Here is a 22,108-nt window from a genome sequence, read left to right as displayed (position 1 = left end):
GTCATAATTAACTGGGATTGCTGTAAATTATTGTAAAAGTTGACTAGCATAAGGAGGTCCAGTTTGTTAATATCTATTAAAATGTTCTGGTAGTTAACCTCCATTTTTAGGGCATTAATTTCTCTCCCTTGTATTAAGTTAGAAATATAAACCACTAGGCCTCCTTTTGCGCGCCCTGATGGAGATGGATTAGCAGTGGGTAAAAAAGGTTTTGTAACTGTTTTGGTGGATAGGTAATACGGCACACGTCTCTTGTAAACAAAGAATGCCATAAGTCCACGCGAATGTAAGCCACTCGCCTTGATTAATCCTGGAGCGAAGGCCAGCAATATTCCCAAAAAATAATAATGAGTGGGATCTCTCTTGTGTAATTTGCAGCAGTGGGGAGGGCTATTGTCGGGCAGAAAGGGGCGCCTTCCGGTAAAAAAACATTTGTGAGAGGTGTTTTCCTCTTTCTATGTGTACTGCAGAATGGAAGAGGGATAAATGACACCTCACCTTGGGAGGCATAGGTTTTGGCACTTCCCCAGGTTTGCGTACCCTATGAGGCCGTTCAAAGCCATACAAAGAGGAGTTGCGTGACCGCATGAGCATGATTTTGTAGTTTGCGTTCCCTGCGTGTCATAAATATGCCCTTCATGTGCAAGAAAGCATTAAATGAAGGATGGAATGCTTTTTTTAGATCTACTAGGTCACCCTCCATTTACACACTTGGATAAGATAGTCAGTATAATTAAGTGTACTAATAGTTTCCATTTCTGTTAAATTCCAGTATTCAGTCGCCACACTGGAGCTCAAGCAAGAAGATGACCATCAACTCCAGCTCAATGCAGGGCACAGAATTCATCCTGATTGGCATTCCTGGGATGCAAAGTGGGCAGCAATGGCTCTCAATTCCCCTGGCTCTTCTTCTATTTGTGTCTGTTTTGGCCAATGTTACACTTCTGTTCACAATCTTCCGTGTGGAGAGTCTTCATGCACCCATGTACTACTTTCTTGCTTCTCTGTCTCTGGTTGATCTTCTCATGAGTATGGTCACTACACCAAAGGTCCTTGCCATTTTCTGGTTTGATGATAGAAGCATCAGTCCCACAGGATGTTTTTCTCAGATGTATTTTATGAGTTGTTTTCTTGGACTCGAGTCTGGTATTTTCCTGGCTATGGCCTTCGATAGGTATATTGCTATCTGCTACCCTCTGAGATATGCTTTGATTGTCACTGACGGACTTGTCGTGAAAGTCATGGTATTTATAGTTTTGAGATCACTCATCGTACCCATTCCTGTGCCTGTCTTTGCTGCACAACTACACTACTGCAGGAGCCACATTGTTGAACACTGTCTTTGTGCAAACCTGGCTGTGACTAAACTGGCATGCAGCAATATCAAGCTCAATAGTGTGTACCAACTAGTTATCGCTATCGCTTTCCTGGGTATGGATCTGGTTCTGATCATCCTGTCCTACTGCCTCATTATCTACGCTGTGGCAAAGCTTCACTCAGAAGGGGCAGCATCGAAAGCCTTAAGTACATGCACATCTCATTTCATCCTCATTTTGTTTTTTTATTCTGTCCTGGTGGTGCTAGCAATCACAAACAAGTCAAAAGAGCACGTGTCCCCAGACTTTGCTATCCTGCTTAATGTTCTGCACCTGATTGTCCCCTCTGCCTTGAACCCCCTAGTGTATGGTGTCAGGACTAAAGAGATTAACCAGGGCATCCGAAAGATCTACATGTGGTGTTTCATCACAAAGACATAGAGGGCTGAGAAATGGCAGCTAACAATAGAGTTTTTTCTGGGCAGCATTAAAGTGACTAGGTTGAAATATCTGTGGTAAATCTAAGGTCTTGTTTATGAACTCTTTAGAGCCTAAAAAGCTCACATCAGCTTCACTATAGCTCAGCAAAGCGGCTTCTGGTCCATCTATCAGATTATGCTGTTGTAATATATTGCTTTATTAACTAGAGGGACAGCAATAGCTCCCACCCTCTGCGTGTATCCTTGCTTGCATTTTAACTTGAGCATACACAGCACATGGAGGAAAATTGGGCGGTCAACCCTGACTGGTACATTTTTAGGATGCAGCCTCAGAAAGGTTTTTCAGCCACATGCATTGCGATTCCTAATTTGCGATTTTTACCGAATCACAAATAAGGAATCGCAAAACGGGATGCATGATTGAAAGTGCATAAAAATTGCGAATCGGTAAAAATCGCAATTTTTACCATATCGCAAATAATATGCATATTCCAATTTGCGATTTCGCAATTCCCATTGATTCCTATGGGCCAAAAGGCCCATAGGAATCAATGGGAATTGCGAATTCGCAAATCAGAATTCGCAAAATGTTGATGCATTCCATGGGTGCAGGGGGGGTCCAAAGGACCCCGCACTGCACCCCTGAAATGTATTTTGAAGTGCATGTTTCAAATACACATGTCCTTAGGACATGTGTGTCTGTAACATGACAGTGTTTTGAAATGCAAATTAGAGCATTTTAACACATTTTCGCAAATTACCACGAGGTTCAACCTCGTGGTAATTTGCACCCCCTATTTGCGAATTCGCAATTTTAAAATTAATCATGCATTGCTTTTAAGGAATCGTAAATTTTCAAGGTGATACCTGTTTTCAATATAAACAATATAAATACGTTTGTGGGTCAACTGTAATAGTTCTCATCACTGGGTTATATTTAAATCGTAGTTCCATGCCCTGACTCCGATGGGAGTGTTTAATTAAATATGTTCTTTCAGATGATGTCTCAGTTTCTATATATATATTTGAAAACAACAAGGGCACCCAATCAAGTCAGCAAAGGACCTTCGGAATAGATTCTTTTAAAACAACAATGGTCCCTTACAAGCAAAGGAATAAAATTCAATAAATATAGACACAGTCGTTTCTACATTGGTAAGACATGTCCAGCCCGACAGAGGTCTGATATTTACTTTTTCGTAATAGCAACAATTTCATCAACAATTCACAAGGTGGGGCACAAGCCTGTACCTCTCTTTAGCAAACACGAAAAGTACAGTTGGATAGTGTGAAACACAAAGGGCTTTTAGGCAAAAGCTTACCGTTCCGTAATTTTCTCAATTTCATTAGTAGAACAGAAAAATCATACACCTTCACATGTTAATTGACACAAGGTTCATTAATGTATAAGGTGTGCAATTAAAGTCGACGGTGTTTCGATCCCATTACATTGTTATGGGGATCATCATCAGGACATGTAATAAATGCCTAAACGATACAAGCCTCATTTGCCTATGGGAAAAGAAAGGGAAGGAAGAGACAGTAAAGAAAAATGAACTAATTGATTAGAAGGCAGTTATTTCAAATGAGTTCAGAATCAGTTTGAATGCCAGTGAGAGGGCATGCAGTTTGTACCAAGGTGAAACAAGCAGTGTCTCAGGAGTACGACCTATTCGTGAAGGGTGAGCCATGAGTTTATAGTGAAGTGGAGGTAATTGTGGCAGTGTACGGGTTGCCAGTCTTAAATTCATTGAAATTAATCCGGACCGGACTAACGTCAATTGTGTGCCCTTAAAAAATGGAGGACTGCACTAAGAGTCAGAATCACGAGTGCATCAAGAGTAGTCATGAGGTGATTAACGGCGATAAGAACTATGGCAAAGTGCTTGTGGAATAACTATAGTAATGCGGAAGCGGCACAATGTGCAAGGCTAGAAGTGAACAGCGGCAAGTGAGAATGCGGCATGGTAACTGTGAATTGATGTGACAATCTCAAGGTGAAAGCGGCGATTTAAAAACGGCATAGTGTCGGTGAATTGGACCCGGCAATATGGAGTGACAGCTGCGATTTAAAAATGGCATGGTGTTGGTTAAAAGGACACGGCGATATGGAGAATGCTTACCATGGGCGGGCCAATGAGAACAAGGCTCTGGAACTGGTAACATGCAATTAATATTGCGGAGGACGGAACCCTGTAAAAGTCAGACTGTCAGGGATCGTAAGGAGGCTAAAAAACAGTGTGTGACAGTGTAAAGCCTAAAGGCTTACCAGAATCGGGGTCCAATGTGAAGCGTCAAGCCAATATCTGGCAATACGAACAATCGCTTCAAGTTAAAGCAGAATTGCCTAGGGAAAGGTTAAAAGGACTCAGTCAGAATTGGCCTCAGTCTCGCATTAACCCGGCCGATATAGCTAGCGTGTGTGCACACTTACTGAGAAACTCATGCAGTGTCAGTCCGTGACGATGTAGTGGTGAGCCGGCAATGTGCCAGCAAGCCTCCTTTTGGTGAAAGCACTAACCCGATTGGCTGAGATAGTCATGTGTGTGTGATGGAAATGAAAGAGGAGCTAGGAGTATAGGAAGGGATAGCGGCCATCTTAGGATGGTGGTGGTGATAGAGTATCAAGGGAAAGTTACATAAAGAAGAGTGAGAACGTACTTATTTCAGGAAAATGCAAGAACCAATGCAAACATTATTAGAATAAAGATGCACAGCAAACTATCGTAGATAGTGTGAGTGGTGTGTTTGATCGTGTTTTGCTCGTCCTGAGGCGGAAGCCGGGACTGATGCTGGCAACTTTAGCGATTGCTACTTCTGTTGTTATTATTTGTTTTTAAAAGTGCACATCTTTGAACCATATTTTAAAAAAGCGATTGCTTATTTTGCACATATTTCCTACCTCATTGACCCGGAGACATCTCCCCTGTGGGTGCCGCCATCTTGGGTGAGGAGCCGGCCGTGCAGACCAGTGCTCCGCCCCTCCCGCCCTTCTCGCACAAAAAAACTCTGACTTCTGATGCACCCCCACTGATTGATAGTGTGAGTGGTGTGTTAGATTGTGTTTTGCTCGTCCTGAGGCAGAAGCCGGGACTGATGCTGGCAACTTTAGCGATTGCTGCTTCTGTTGTTATTAATTGTTTTTAAAAGTGCACATCTCTGAACCATATTTTAAAAAAGTGATTGCTTATTTTGCACATATTTCCTTCCTCATTGACCCGGAGACATCTCCCCCCGTGGGTGCCGCCATCTTGGGTGAGGAGCCAGCCGAGCAGACCAGTGCTCCTCCCCTCCCGCCCTTCTCGCCTAAAAACCCTGACTTCTGATGCACCCCCACTGATTGATAGTGTGAGTGGTGTGTTTGATCGTGTTTTGCTCGTCCTGAGGTGGAAGCCGGGACTGATGCTGGCAACTTTAGCGATTGCTGCTTCTGTTGTTATTAATTGTTTTTAAAAGTGCACATCTCTGAATCATATTTTAAAAAAGCGATTGCTTATTTTGCACATATTTCCTACCTCATTGACCCGGAGACATCTCCCCCCGTGGGTGCCGCCATCATGGGTGAGAAGCCAGCCGAGCAGACCAGTGCTCCGCCCCTCCCGCCCTTCTCACATAAAAACCCTGACTTCTGACGCACCCCCACTGATTGATAGTGTGAGTGGTGTGTTTGATCGTGTGTTGCTCGTCCTGAGGCAGAAGCCGGGACTGATGCTGGCAACTTTAGCGATTGCTGCTTCTGTTGTTATTAATTGTTTTGAAAAGTGCACATCTCTGAACCATATTTTAAAAAAGCGATTGCTTATTTTGCACATATTTCCTACCTCATTGACCCGGAGACATCTCCCCCCGTGGGGGCCGGCTTCTTGGGTGAGGAGCCGGCCGAGCAGACCAGTGCTCCGCCCCTCCCGCCCTTCTCACATAAAATGGCGTCCCTGCCTAGGAAGCGCAGTGGACGGGAGCAGTGGGCGCGTTGCGTCGCGCCAAATGCGAGCCCGTCTGCGCCCGTCTGCGCCCGTCCGCGTCCGGCCGGGGTCAGGGGCCATAATCCTTGCTTCTGCTACAGGGACTGGTAAGTGCTACACCTCCTCTGACTTAAGAGGGTTACGATCACAAGCGAATATGGCCTGCTTACATAGCTATTGTCCCCTAGACATACCAACACAGTGTGGGTATTGCCATGCACAGCTTAAGCCAATGCCCCTTTTAGATAAACAACACCTATTTAAAATGTAGCTCCTAAATTGTAGGTCCCTGCCAAGGCACTGCACAGAACTGTCACTGTTACCTGAGGAGCTCAAACCAGACGCACTCTTTCTTACCGAAACGTGGCTGACATCATATTCGGAACCGGAGTTGGTACAAACCTTATGGCATAGTTATCAAATTACAAGACATGATTGATCCAATGGAAAGGGAGGTGGATTAGCAATCATTTTCAGGGATTGCTATGCTTGTCGTGCCATCCCAACCCCTTCACTGATTGTGAAAGTCTGTCTTTCTGTCTTGAATTCTCTCCTAATACAACATTTACTGGAGCGCTCATTTATCGCCCTCCGGGTCCAGCCAAACATTTCTGCTATTTATTGCCCCTGACGCTCGCAGATCTTGCCTTCTCCCCATCCAATTATACGCTACTGGGCGATTTTAATATCCACTTGGATGATAAGACGGATATCACTACAAAAAAATTAATCGGAGATCTTTCTGCTCTTCAGATGACTCAGCTTGTTTTATCCCCTACACACTCTAAAGGTCACCTGTTAGACCCGGTGTTCAGCAACTGCCCCAATTTGAAGGTCTGTTCCTCAATAGTTCTCCCCTGGACAGATCATTTGTTAATTCCCTTAATATGGGAGACTGATAAAACTTCGGTCCTCCCTCCGGCAGTGCGGGAAGCATGCAACTGGTCAGAACTTTCACTGGAACAATGGACACTTGAGCTATAAAGCTCTATACCGTTGATTGATCAGGATCCATCATTAGCCAATGATACATTCAATAAATGGATAACAAATTCCCTTTATACCATCCTTCCTGTCAAAAAAACGGTTTTAAAATGATCTAGGGTCTCCGCTCCCTGGTACTCAACTGAGCTCCGGGCAAAAAAGTGTTACTGTAAAAGACTGGAACGGAAATGGCGTTTGGGTTATGCTGAGCTGGATAAAACCATCTAAAGAGAGGCTATTAGAGCCTATAAAAATTATATAAAGACTGCTCAATCGATATATTACTCCCATAAAATCGCTGAGGTCGGCTCTAGCTCCAAAGAGATCTATCAGATTGTAAAAAGCCTTACTAAAGTTCCATCGCCGCCACTTATTGATCCTAATCCTCAGCTTCGTTGTGAGGGCCTGGCGGATTTCTTCTACTGTAAAATTGATCTTATATATTCCTCTTTTCCGCTCACAGACCCGATCACTTTGGAGGAGACATCTCTTCCCCTTTTGCAGGAAGCTAAATGCAATTGCTCATCCTCACTTGTTAAATTCCCACTGCTGAGTGTGGACCTACTCACCTCCCTAATGCTACAGGTGAAATCGGGTTTACCCAGTGACCCTGCTCCTCCCCGTATCTTGGTCTCCGCTATACACACCATTCTCCCTACTTTATTAAAAGTTCTCAACACCTCTATTTCTACAAGCACTGTCCCAGTGGCCTGGAAACAGGCCATGGTACGGGCCCTTGTCAAAAAACATAACTTGGATACAAAAAACGTCAATAATTTTCGCACGATCTCCTAGCTTCCCTGGGCTGCATAAATCCTAGAGAAGTATATAAATGGCCACAAACGGGTTTCTGACCCAGACATGGGACAGAGACCGCTCTGCTGGTGGTCACGGAGGAATCCAGGAAAATCTTGGATCGAGGAGGATTGGTGGCAGTCATCCTCCTCGATCTGAGTGCTGCATTAGATACCGTCAATCATGGTATTCTTCTGCAGCGTCTCCTGGATACTGGAATTTCGGGCAGAGCTCTGGATTGGCTTAAATCTTATCTGAGCAACAGAGCCTTCCAGATCTATGAAGGTAACACCATTTCCTCCAGTAAATCTCTGGGTTGTGGAGTCCCGCAGGGTTCATCGCTGAGCCCGATGGTATTTAACGTCTACATGAGACCACTGGCTGAGATCGTCCGTCCATATGGGATTAAGATCATTACCTATGCGGACGATACTCAGCTGGTGGTCTCTCTGGCTCAGGAAGGTGCCCCCTCAGCTGGGGTGGATCTGGCGGGTTGTCTGGAGTAGGTCGAAAGCTGGATGACCAAGTCGGTTATCAAACTCAATGGAGACAAGACTGAGCTGATGGTATTGGGTCGGCTCGCACCAGTTTTCATCGTTGCGATCTGGCCATCCTGTCTGGGCCCCCCACTGGCACCCAAGGATACCATCAAGAGTCTTGGCTTCTGGTTAGATAAGTCTCTATCATTTGACCATCAGGCAACCAGACTATCTGCCATTAGCTTCGGTATCCTTAGAGTTATCAGGAAGATTCTCCCCTTGCTACCGTTTAGAGCAAAACAGACTGTGATACAGGGCCTGATTCAATCACGTCTGGACTTCGGGAATGCCCTGTCTCTGAGAGCACCTGACTTTGTCCTGCGCAAACTACAAATAATACAAAATTGTGCTGCACCGACGTTACTGCAAATTCCTCACAGGTCGTCTGTTAAGTCAGGGCTAAAAAGCCTACATTGGCTCCCCGTTAGGGAGAGAATCAGCTTCAAATCCCTACGTATTGCTCACCAGGCCTTTTGGGCCTCGGGCCCATTAATCAACCTCTCCCAGATCATCCCATACCACCCGGCCAGACAGCTGCGCTCAACCCATGCCACTCTGGCCACTGTACACAAAATAAAGAGAATTAGAGCGTGAGGCCGCTCCTTCCCTTTTAATGTGGCCAAGATGTGGAATGCCCTCCCTCAATATCTAAGGTCCAACCCAGAACTTACTTCCTTTCAGAAACAACTAAAAACGTTTCTGTTTAATAAATAGAATCCTCTCTGGTCATATCATTATTCTCATCCGCACCCTCGCTTTCAATTTTAGGGCTTGTACGTCTCAGGGCAGCTATGTGCGCTTTACAAAAATCATTTTCATTTTCATTTCATTTCAGAGGCAATGGTACTGGTAAACTGCAGCAAACATGATTCTTTAGAACAAGTAGATATAGTTCAAAGTTTATATGAGGGAGGTTCAGTCCTCCAAAAGGTTAAGGCCAGTGTTCAAGCTATCTGTCTTAAGAAACCATTTGAGTTCCTCTCTGTTTAGGAATCTTGAAAGGTCGCCGCCCCTTGGAGGTAAAGTCACTTGACTGATCACGATCCAACGAATGTCATTTTCAGTGTGCCCTTTGTCAGTAAAGTGCTCAACGAGGGAAGGGGGCATTTGCTGTCTTACATCGAATCCTATTTCGATGCTGTGAAATATGGAACTTGATTTTCTGTTTTGTTTGTCCCATGTAAATCATGTTGCACGGGCAGAATATAGCATAAATGAGATTACAAGTATTACAGTTGGTGAATGTCTTAAGTGTGTTTTTTACATCTTTGAATTCAAATTCTTTACATTCGATGGTATAATCACACACAGCACAGTTCCCACACTTCGAGTGGCCCCGGAGAGGAGGTATGGACCACAAATCATACAGCATGGTATTGGGATTATTGGCAGGATGGAGAGCGGCTCTTACTAGTTGGTTGTCTAAATTTTTGCTCTTTTTAAATGCAAACATGGGCAACTCCAAATTTAGATTACCTGCATTCAGAATGGGCCAGTTTTTTCTAATTGTTTTACGGATGTTATTTGATACTGCAGAGAAAATAGTGACACATACTAGTTTTTAGGTAGCCTTTTTAGGTTTGGGTTCAAGAAGGGTCTCACGCGGGCAGTGAGTAAACCCTAAACATCAATTTGGCAGAGAGTGTTTTAGCCTCATTGAAGTAGTCAGTTTTCTGAGAACAATTCCATCTGATTCTCAGGAATTGTGAATATGGGAGGCTATCTCTTAAAGCTCTGGGATGACAGCTACTATAACCCAACAAGTTGTTACGTTCTGTCGGTTTACGAAAGAGTGATGTGAAAAGGGAACCCTCCTTGTGTTGGATACGCAGGTCAAGAAAAGGAATACTTGTGTTACTATGGGTGAGAGTGAATGTAAGCCCATTACAAATATTAATAAGCCAGTGAAGAGTGGTGCATCAATGGGCAATTGTTCCGCACCCACTTACGCAAATATTTTTAGGAACAATTTGGAGGAAAAACACTTTCTGGAAAACACCACATGGTAAGCACAGACATTACTTTATTTGCATTTCATTGATGACATCTTCATTTTATGGACAGGCACAAAGGAGGCATTAACCACTCAAATCACTCAGTTAAACACCATCAATGAAAGAATACAATTTACTTTTGAAATTCAGGACTACATCATCCACTTTTTGGATGTGGAGATAACCAAGACAGATACAGGATTCAAAACAAACCTTTACAGAAAGCCAACAGACAGAGAAAAAATCCTAAAATATGAGAGTTTCCATCCTCTACCGTTGAAATAACACTTACCATACACCCAATTAGTAAGGGCCAAGAGGGTCGTCTAGGATTCCAGAAAACTAACTGAACAAACCGAACAGATGATAACCCGTTTCAGACAACGAGAATACCAAACCAACATCTTAATTCAATTTGTTAGCACCACAACCTATCATCAAGAAGGAAATAATTACAGTGGTGATCAAATACTCTAACATGAGTGGTTCATTCAAGCAAATCATTAAAAAGCATTGGTACTTGTTGAAAATTGAACCAGATTTCAAGAACATCTTCTCACAAGAACCACTATTCGCATACACTGCCACAACATTGTCAAAGGAGGGTCGATTACCCATCCCATGAAAGGACATAAGCTACCATTATAGTCAACTCCACATGCGATCCAACCAATGTCATTTATATGCTAAAATGTCCTTGTGCGAAAGCATATGTCGGACATTCCGAGCGCAAACTAAAAACCAGACTCAATGAACACAAAAGAAACATACGAACAAAAGTATTGAAATCTATGGTGGCCACTCACTTCATAGAAGCACAACATCAAATAAGACAACTCAAAGACTGCGTGTTGGAGATTGTAGAAAGAAAGGAAGGAATTGACCAAAAAACAATTTATTAAAAAGAGAGAATCATTGGATCTACCACTTGAACACATTGAAGCCCCAGGGCTTAAATGAACGGTTTGAATGTTTATGTTATCTAAAGAAACTGAGACATCATCTGAGAGAACATATTTACTTAAACACTCCCATCGAAGTCAGGGCATGGAACTATAATTTAAATATAACCCAATGATGACAACTATTACAGTTAACCCCCAGACATATTTATATTGTTTATATTGAAAACAGGTATCACAATGTTGAAATATTATAGTCATAATTACACATCACCACGCATTTATCTATTCAGAGAACATCACCCCAGGTTTACCTTTATTTAATTACATTCACATCACAACCCAGCGCGTAACAACACAGTTATTGACTAAATTACAATGTCCCTTTAACCAGCATGAATACATTAGGCACGTTGCACGCCAGCACGCAAAAACACGTGACCGAACTGTGCGGGTAACACTGAGTCTAACATTTGGGAGGAAACGAATGTGAGGGACACTCTGCTGTTGTTTCCGGTAAGAATCAGTTAACACTAATGCCACAGTTATAACTGAGCGCACGTTTTTGTAAAATGGATTTAATCAACACATTACTCCAAACTACGATCTTGTTTAATCACAGAGCCGTAACCAATAGTGCACGTTTCCATAACATGGATTTACCTAACATGTTACCACGAGCAGCGACACTTAAGTTAACTTAACGCGTGAGCGCAAGTTATTTCATTAGATCACCTTTTTCAATAAGTGGAGCACAAAAAATCACCACACAGGCCATATCACCTTTGCATTTCACTGGGTTCTGAACGTTTTTTATGAACGTTACACATTGATTGGTGGTGGAGATAATCTTGGCGATTCTTAAAGGTTGAAGTATGCTTATTGAACCCGATCCTTTTTTGTAGATACCCCCTTGTTGAAGGCTAAACATAGCCGAAATGTATTGGGATGGAATTAAATAACAGTGAATGCATATGAGGAAATATTGAATTATGGGAATTGAAGTCCACACAAACAAGTGAATGACAATGATATGAATAAAAAACGCCTGCAAGAATTATAACAAAGAGTGAATTTATAATTTGATGAACTTTGCTGGACACACAGCACCCCTAACCTGTACCCAGGAAGACAGCCTAAGGTCCCTTAGGACTGCTTCCACAGTATTTCCGCACACTCCAGAGTGGGGAGTGATTCCCAGGAGCACGGCCCACCAGAAAAGACAGCGTAAACTCATCTGTGCATGACCAACACCCCATTGATATGCAGGTTGCAAAGTAACCATTCAGAGTCGGTCAGAATACGACCTACACAGTTCCTCTGCTGTAAGAGAAAAACTAGTATGTGAATACCTAAAATAGAAGATAAATATGACTGTGTAAGCAAGATGCTTTCAGCCATTGCCAAATGGCTATGGCAGGATACGATAGCCTATAAAGCATCCTTAAATCACTATCATCAATCAATAAAAATAGCCAGATGCTCTTACCTTCATAGCCAAATTGAACAAACCAGAAACTCTCCTAAAGCCTTATTTGACATTGTCAAGCATTTTTCTTCCCCCCAGCATGCAAACAAGCACCGCTTGAATCCCAAACACTTTGTGTGAATTTTTTCCATGAAAAAAGTTCCCAAATTTATGATAACTTTCCGGCCACCGATATTAATAACCCCAGAATTAAAACAATTTTGGAAAATTCCTCCATATCTACCATAGGTACTCTTAATCAGTTTGAGACCATTTCACTTGCTGATACAAATAAATTACTGCTAGCAGCTAAATCAGCGGATTTTTGCCCACCTAGCATTAAAGCTCTTCTTTCTTCAACATGCGCCCCTATAATTCAAAATATTCTCAACGCCTCCATTCTTACCGACCTTATCCCGAGTACCTGGAAAGAGGCCTATGTCCACCCCATCCTAAAAAACCATCAGCAGATCCCCAGGGGCTTAGCAATTACAGACCAATATCTCTGTTACCCCTGCTTGGAAAAATGTTGGAATCCGTAATAAACACACAACTCAGTCAGTACCTGGAATCTAATGATATTCTTGACCCATCCCAGCCGGGCTTTCGCCATGGCTTCAGCACAGAAATGGCCATTTTGGCTGTAACTTATTCGCTGAGACGCCCCCTCGATGCCAGAGGATCCTCGATCTTGATCCTCCTAGATCTCTCCTCAGTATTCAACACTATATCTCATCAACGACTAGCGGAGAGATAGCCTGAGTGCGGTATCGGGTGTATAGCCTTACAGTGGCTGAGGAATTTTTTAACGGACAGATGGCAAACCACCACACTAAGACCGTTTGTCTCCCACAAAAAACTTCTTGTTGGACGAAGAGGTGCCTCAGGGTTCTTGCCTAAGTCCCGCCCTCTTTAACATGTACCTGGCCCCGTGGCCAAGATAGTCCAACCTTTCGGCTTCGAGATAGTCTTGTATGCCGATGATACGCAGCTGCTGTTCCCAATAGGCCTAAATACCACTGATGAGAAATTACGTTTCTCTGTTGGAATGTTAGCTATTGCGGACTGGATGAGGGAGCGATGTCTTCAGCTCAATCTGGGAAAACGGTGCTTATGATCTTAGGCAAAGATGCCACTTCTTGGACATCTGATCGGTGGCCTCCCCAATTGGGTGAAGCCCCAACTCCGTACACCTCTGTGAAGAGTTTGGGAATTTGGTTGGACTCAAAGCTTACCATGAAAGACAACGTTAAGAACATTGCAGGGTCCTGTTAGTATAGCCTGCGCCTACAACGCAGTATTCTCCCCTATCTACCACTTGAACATCGTAGAACTGTAGTTCAGGCAATGGTTGTTAGTTGTCTCAACTACGGCAACGCCCTGCTTGGTGAAGGAGGTAGTACCACTCTAGAAAAACTTCAGGTAATAAAGAACACCGCCGCAATAATGGTCCTAAATCGCCCCCCAGGATCCCCATCCCTCCCTCTACTCAGACAACTACACTGGCTGCCGGTGGAAAAAAGATCATTCTTTAAGGTTTGTTGTCTCTCCTTTAAAGCACTTAAAAGTTGGGGACCATGCTACCTTCAAAACAAACTCTTCAAACAATTATCTGAATGTAATCTAAGATCAAATTCCTTACTTCTCTTGAAGGTTCTCCAAATCCTTGAACTTGCTACCTGTGGCCCTGAGAAAATCCACCTCCTATATGTCTTTCAGGAAACAATTAAAAACTTTTTTGTTCTAAATTTGTTTTTTACAGTACCATTTCTCCGCTCCCCTTTTGGTGTCCCCTTGGTAAGCGCTGAGATGCCCCTGGTTGAGTCATGCACTATACAAGAATTCATAACATTACATAACAAATACCTTCCTTTGGTAACTAGCTCAATCATTTAGTGTGATAATGTGACAATAACAACAGAAAATTAATGTTGCTGCAATACAATAAACGGGGTGTTAATTAATATTTCGAACAAAATTGACCATATATATAGGGTGATCAAATAAAATGTGCTTTGCGTACACAATCAAAAAGCAGAACTCTAAGCATTCTATTGCATTAATTAAAGAGACAGAAACTAGATCTAGTTAAGGGATTAAACACAGAAACCTATGAAATAAATGTAAAACAGATTATCTACCTGCACTTGCAATGGTATAGTCAGATACCCTATTCATTGAATGCTGGTTGGAGGATATGCCCTAGGCAGAAACTCATCCATCTCAATTAGCATTGCCAAAGTTTGGCGTGGAGTCCTCCAGACGGATCACTGAAATAATATCGAATTCCAAAATATGGACCTGCAAGAATATCGTGTCAAAAATATCGACTGACAAAATATCGAGTTTCTATTTACAAACAGGTAAGTACAAAAATATCGAGTTTAAAATATCGTTTACAAAAATATAGTTGTAAAAAAATATCGACTTTACTAAAAACACTATTAAATTAAATTAATATTAAAAACTAAGTACTAAAATATACTTAAGAATACTTAAATTAACTAATGATAATTAAATAATTAATGAAAGTACAAAAAAAAATATTTTATCATATTTCTCAAAACATATATATATAGTTACAAAATATAATTAAATACTAGCCAATATTATTAATGTACAATAACAATAGAGTAAAAATTACTATTCCAACTCCAGTGGGTGCAACAGTAGGGAAAGCGTTGGATAGCGTAGGGGTTAAAATTACTATTTCAACTCCAGTGGGTGCAACAGTAGGGAAAGCGTTGGATAGCGTAGGGGTTAAAATTACTATTCCAACTCCAGTGGGTGCAACAGTAGGGAAAGCGTTGGATAGCGTAGGGGTTAAAATTACTATTCCAACTCCAGTGGGTGCAACAGTAGGGAAAGCGTTGGATAGCGTAGGGGTTAAAATTACTATTCCCACTCCAGTGGGTGCAACAGTAGGGAAAGTGTTGGATAGCGTAGGGGTTAAAATTACTATTCCCACTCCAGTGGGTGCAACAGTAGGGAAAGCGTTGGGAAGCGTAGTTGTAATCATTAAATTAGTAAAAATCACATATTAACCAATTAATCAATTAATATAAAATTATTAACAATTACTATTAAATTAATTAACGCATATAAATTAATTATCAATTATTTACTAATTACTATCAATAAATATATTAACATATTTAATTATTATTAATTAAATTACTTCCCACCCAATTCCCCTATAATCCCACAACCTGCTACTGCATTACATTAGTAAAATTTACATATTTACCAATTAATCAATTATTATTAATTAATTTGCAATTACTATTAAATTAATTAACACATATAAATTAATTTACAATTAATTTTAAATTAATATCAATTAATTAATTTACATATTTAATTAATTATAATTAAATTACTTCCCACCCTATTCCCCTATAAACCCACAACCCGCTACAGAATTACATAACGCAATTATTATAAAAATTCATTTAATAAAATTATTTATAACATTAATACACACTTTTCACACATATTATTACATAAAAATACACTATAAAATATTATATATTATTAAAAATTCGATATTTTTGCTATCTTTATTTTATACAGTCGATATTACTTCACTTACCTTAAAAACAATATTTTTGTAGTCGATATTCTGTCCAGTCGATATTTTGTCCAGTCTATATTATTTACTCGATATTATGTCCAAACGATATTTTGGACTCGATATTATGTCTGTGCACCCCTCCAGACAGAGTGGTGGATCTGCCACCCAATATTGGTGATTATTTTGCCATAAGTTCAGACTTTGGAAAGCAAAATGCAGAGAAAAAAATAGCATCCTAATGAGCTTATTAGGAAATCTGATATAGGGGCATTGGCAGTCTACCCGTTGAGTTTGCATCATGTTGATTATTAGAAATTGATTACTTTGTGGTGTATATATACTATACATACACTGTGATTTAAAGGTTTTTTCTTTACATGTAAGGCTGCAGGTAAACCTCTAGAACATAATCAGCAGAGGGGTCTATTTTGCTTCAATCATTGCAAAGATGTATTGGATTATGCAGACTTTAGGGAAGCAGGACAATTCTAACTATTGGTTACCTATGGATCATACTGTGCTTGGTGAAATGAGTGTGATTTCTTTATTCTGAATGAACTTGGATTTGTTTCTACTGGAAATCTTTATCTAAGATTCATAGTACTTTAAAGGAAGCCACCTGTATAGAAAGAGTAAAGTGAGTGTGTACCAGTTCTTTGATCAATATACTGTGCAGTATACATTTAAGATATAAGATTAGGTCAATGTATGGACTGTATAGGTAACCTTAACCTAAGGTGATATTTTTGTAGATGGTAATTTATAAAGTGCATGCTCCACCTCTGCTTTTCAGAGTGTTTTATGTAAATCATAGCTGGTAAAGTATGTTAACACACTGTAGTATACAATCTGGGACTCAAAGAGATAAACTTTAAACAGTTGAGAATGGACATGGAAGACCACAACCATCAACAGAATGAAAGAAAACTAGAAAGTAAAAATGCAATCACAAACACTGCTGAGCAGATAAGGCAAAAACTATGGTAAGTGGAAGGACATATTCAGTCTATAAATTATACAATAGAGTTTGGTTAGTAGCAAGTAGTGTTCAATGTGTAACACTAGGAGCAAATAACTAACAGCAGGGAAGTTGTAGGGTACATTAATAAACAGGATAACAAAACTAGAACAAGGAAAGTACAGTTTTTTGTTGTTACAGATGACAACATTCTTTGAAATATGTAGATTTAGGAAGTTGGGAAGAAATGTGAACAAAGCCAGTCACACATGGACATGCTTTGTTATGTTATGTTATGTTATTTGCGATTTATATAGCGCCAAATCACGGACAGGTCTCTTAGCGCTTTGAACCTGGGGGGAAGAACAGCTGACTGAAAGGATGGTGAAGGGCACAGATCATCAAGGAGCTTAGCCTGTGTTTAGTGCTTCTTTATACAGGAGAGTTTTGAGTGATTTCCGAAAGTGGAGCAAGTTGGGTTCTTTACGGAGATGCTCAGGTAGCATGTTCCAAAGCTGCGGAACCAGCACTGAGAAAGATCTCCCACCTTTTGACGAGAGTTTGTACCGAGGGCATGACAGCCGTTGTGCCTCGGAAGAGCGTAATGAGCGTCCAGGGGTATAAACCTCAAGAGGTTCTTTTATGTAGACCGGTGCTAGGCCGTGTATAGCTTTATGGGCTATGCAGAGGCTCTTAAATTTCACTCTCTGTTTTATAGGGAGCCAATTCAGTTTGTACAACAACGGCATGGCATGGGCCCATCTAGGTAATCTGAAGATCAACCTGGCAGCGTCGTTTAGAACTACTTGTTGTCTACTTACCAATGTCTGGGGAAGACCCAGGTAAAGGGCATTCCCGTAATCCACCCTTGAGATTATGATGGCTGAAACAATGGTATGGAGTGTGGAAATAGAAAGAAGGGGGACCAGTTTCCGAAGCTGTCTAATTAGTCCCGTGCACGTATCCACCACAGATGAAATTTTGTTGGCCATTGAGAGTTCGTGATCACTTTTTATGCCAAGACTTTTAATGGTTGAGCTTGGTCTAGGGGTAGGACCTAGGTCCTGGGGCCAGAACAGATCACTCCAGGGAGATTCAGTTGCAGGGATAACCAGGACCTCTGTTTTGTCCGGGTTAATTTATAGTGAGTTGGTAGTCATCCAACTCACTGTAAAGTTGAGGCTGTTTTGGACTTGGGTCTGGTCAGATACTGTGTTGTCGATGCTGAGTAACAGCTGGGTATCGTCCACGTAATTAAAGATTTTGCAGTCCATATTTGCAAGAGCTGTTATTAATGGTTGCAAGTAGACATTAAAAAGGAGTGGGGACAATGCGGATCCCTGAGGGACTCCGCAGTCGAGTGGACCTAGGTCAGATGTTGCATCACCCAGTTTGATCCGTTGCGACCTACCAGACGGAAAGGATTCAAGCCATTGGTGGGCTAGGTCTTGAATGCCTAAGGTAGTAAGTCTCTCCAGTAGAAGAGTATGGCTGACAGTATCAAATGCCTCTGATAGATCTAACAATATCAGGGCGCAGGGTTTTTTACTGTCAGCCATAACTCTAAGCTCATCAAGCACTGAGAGCATGTCCAGCTCAGTGCTATGATGTGCTCGAAACCCAGCTTGGCGTACCTGGAGAAGGTGGTTAACCTCCAGGAATGATAAAAGTGTTTTCAGGACATGCTGTTCTAGGACTTTGGCCAGGAAAGGTAACTGTGAGATTGGCTTATAGTTGATTAAATTGGTCACATCTGCCCCAGGCTTTTTTAGTAGGGGCTTAACTCTCGCCTCTTTGAGGCTGGATGGCAGGTATCTGGTCTCTAGAGAGTTGTTTACCAGGGAGATCACGTGCCCCTCTGGACCCGGGAGGGCCATTCAGAAGAATCCGGGGGGGGCATAGATCTGATGGGGAGCCTGTTTTAATTTGGTTCATGAGCATCCTAAGGGAAGCTATGTCCAGCTTTGGAAAACTAGAGAGTGTAATGTCAGAAAGGGAAATTTGAGAACACAGCGGTAGAGAATAACTAGTAGGGGTGTTATTGATGTCTGAAAGAATAATCCTAACTTTCTCAAGGAAGAAAGATTGAAAAGTATTACAATCAATAAGAGTTTCTACTGGTGTACCATCTATTTTTTTGCTGAGCTCAGTCAGAATTCTAAAAGTTTCTTTCTGTTTATTTCCGGCATTATTTATTCTGTCTTCATAATATTCAGCTTTAGTTGTCAAGATGCATTTTTTATAGGGATTGAGTGATGACTTATAATTTTCCCGATCTGCGGGGTCATTGGTTTTACGCCACCGTCTTTCTGTATGGTGAAGCTTTCTTTTGGATTCTCTCAGTGAGGAGTTAAACCAGGGGGCCCCTTTTGCTTCTTATTCAAGTCTTATGTTTCTGTTCGGGTGCTAACTGGTCGATAACCGAGCATAGATTTTTAGTGATTGCTTCGCAATCTTGATCTAAATTCCTTAGTTTACTAGTAGGCGGGGTATAAGTAAGGAGAAGGTCTGTTAAGGTTACTGGATCAATTTTTTTCCATTGGCGTACCATTTTCCATATTTGGCGTGAATGAGTCAGGTAGCCTTCTATTGGAATACAACAATTTATGAAGGAATGATCAGACCATAGGCATGGTACAATATCTGTTGGAGTAACCTCCGAGTGGGTGGTCCAAACAAGGTCCAGGGTGTGACCTTTAATATGTGTGGGGACCTCTACTAGTTGTTGAAAACCTAGTGTGGTCATAAGAATCTCCAGCTGTAAAGCTACCGTATCTTTAGGTTTTTTATCCCAGTGTACATTAAAATCCCCCACTACTAAAACTCTCTGATAGCGTGTACGAATGTCAGAGATGATGGTTGTGAAAAGATAGTTGAACTGCGGGGTTGATTTTGGGGGCGATATACTGTCAAAGGAGCGAGACAGGAATTGTTAAAGGTAATTTTTACCCCCAGTATGTCAGCTGAATCAACGTTCTCCGCCATTATTTTAGCGACAGTCAAATGTTTTTTAAAGAGAATTGCCATGCCCCCCCTCTGATGTTGTCACTACGATGGCATAGGTTATGGAATCGAATGAGTGTAACTCTTTAGCTGAATACTCCAATCGTTGAACAGGGAGCCTGGCCCCTGGGCCCGGTCGGGCGCGGACGGGATTACGTTTGGTGCACCTTCGGTGCACCCGCTGCGCGTCCACTGGCCTATCGATCTAAATAGGGATCGAAACTGAAACGCGGCTCTGCCCCCTTTGGCCGGAAGTGCAGCGGGGGGGTCAGTCAGCTGCTAACACGCCCCCCACTCAAACAGCTAGTGCTGCGGGGACCGAGGCGGTTAGCAGGCAGACTGCATATGCAATTGCAGGTAGGATTACAGTTTAAAAATGCCTTAATCGCTAAAAATAAACTTTAAAATCAGTGCAGAGACGCGCTTTCCAATGTCAAGCGTTAGCCCAATTATCTCAGTGAGACTGCGCGTGAGGTCAGGCAGCTGCCTACTCACCGCAGTCCCTTCAGGGCCCACTGGCCCATCGATCTAAATAGGGATCGAAGCGGAAACGCTGTTCCGCCCCCTTTGGCCGGAAGTGCAGCGCGGGGTCAGTCTGCTGCTAACACGACCTCCACTCAAACAACTAGTGCTGCGGGGACCGAGGTGGTTAGCAGGCAGAGTGCATATGCAATTGCAGGTAGGATTACAGTTTAAAAAAGCCCTAATCGCTAAAAATAAACTTTAAAATCAGTACAGAGACGCCCTTTCCAATGTCAAGCATTAGCCCAATTAACTCAGTGTGACCGCGCGTGAGGTCAGGCAGCCGCCTACACACCGCAGTCCCTTCAGCGCCCACTGGCCCATCGATCTAAATATGGATCGAAGCGGAAACGCGGCTCCGGCCCCTTTGGCCGGAAGTGCAATGCGGGGTCAGTCTGCTGCTAACACGCCCTCCACTCAAACAGCTAGTGCTGCGGGGACCGAGGCGGTAGGCAGGCAGAGTGCATATGCAATTGCAGGTAGGATTACAGCTTAAAGAAGCCTTAATCACTAAAAATAAACTTTACAATCAGAGCAGAGACGCGCTTTCCAATGTTAAGCGTTAGCCCAATTAACTCAGTGTGACCGCACGTGAGGTCAGGCAGCCGCCTACTCACCGCAGTCCCTTGTAAAGCATTTAGCCATTTAAGATGCTTCTTGAAGTGCGTATGTTTTAGAAGCCTACTCAAGATGGAGGAGCATTTAAGACATGAACTGAGAGAGCATCTAGAACAACATGAAAAGGGGAGTTCCCAATCTTAAGGGGGACCCAACAAGTTCCAACTATAAATAAGGAACGCCCACAGAACCGCTCAAAAATTGCAAGGTATTAAATCATGTATTTATATTCATAGAAAAATATAATACATTTTAATTAATTCAATAAGACATACTTTTTTTATAAATAGGAATCAAAATATTATATATCATCAGCCCAAGGGACACAAAGAAAACTAAAATTGGAACACAAATCACTCACTCATCCTATCAAATACTTACTCATTCCCAAACCATAAGCATTCATACTCTACTCAATCAACAACCACATGTAATCAAACAAACACTGAAAAGCGCTGACGCGCGGTTCAGAACAGTGCCAATATGGGGAATTCCTTCATCAGGGCGCATGTCATCAAAGACACAAATTGTTCAGGTCTCAATAGAGATCATTTGACGGAATGGTGTAGAACAGGTCCCAAGGAATACATGAGGGCAGAAAGAGCATATCTGTGGGCGAAAAGAACAATTTTAGTAAAGGCATTTAATGAAAAGCCAGCAGTGCCAAAAAAGGAGCAAGACAAGGTACACACATGCACAGTCATGCCAAACATCCAATTAAATAATCTGAAAGGCAATAAGAAAGACCAATTTAGGGGACCAGGAGCGCAGAATCCACAGCACCGAAACAAGCAGGAAACCAAGGGTGAAAGAAAGGAAATAATAACACCTAAGTGTCTGTAAAAATGTGTAGATCCCATCCCAAAACAAATATGAACAGCAACCAGGCATACCCAATCTTTTTAGAAGTGGACTGTTCACAATCAGAAATCAGCTCGTGAGTAAAATGAGGACCGGGGTATCAACGGTCTCCCAAATAAGGCGGCAGAACAGATATTATAATGGCTGCACTGAAGAATCAATCTAAGAAAAA

General features: G+C 42.0%; 1 protein-coding gene across 1 annotated transcript; it reads left to right on the top strand.

Moving 5' to 3' along the window:
- Positions 1 to 806: 806 nt before the first annotated feature.
- On the top strand, positions 807 to 1,757 carry LOC147693404 (olfactory receptor 56A4-like). Its single transcript, XM_086935966.1, has one exon. The coding sequence runs from the start codon at positions 807 to 809 to the stop codon at positions 1,755 to 1,757; it is 951 nt and encodes a 316-aa protein (XP_086792092.1).
- The last annotated feature ends 20,351 nt before the right edge of the window (positions 1,758 to 22,108 follow it).

Source organism: Lissotriton vulgaris, chromosome 8, assembly GCF_964263255.1.
Source record: "Lissotriton vulgaris chromosome 8, aLisVul1.2, whole genome shotgun sequence".
Lineage (NCBI taxonomy): Eukaryota > Metazoa > Chordata > Amphibia > Caudata > Salamandridae > Lissotriton > Lissotriton vulgaris.
This window is presented reverse-complemented; position numbering and strand designations above follow the sequence as displayed.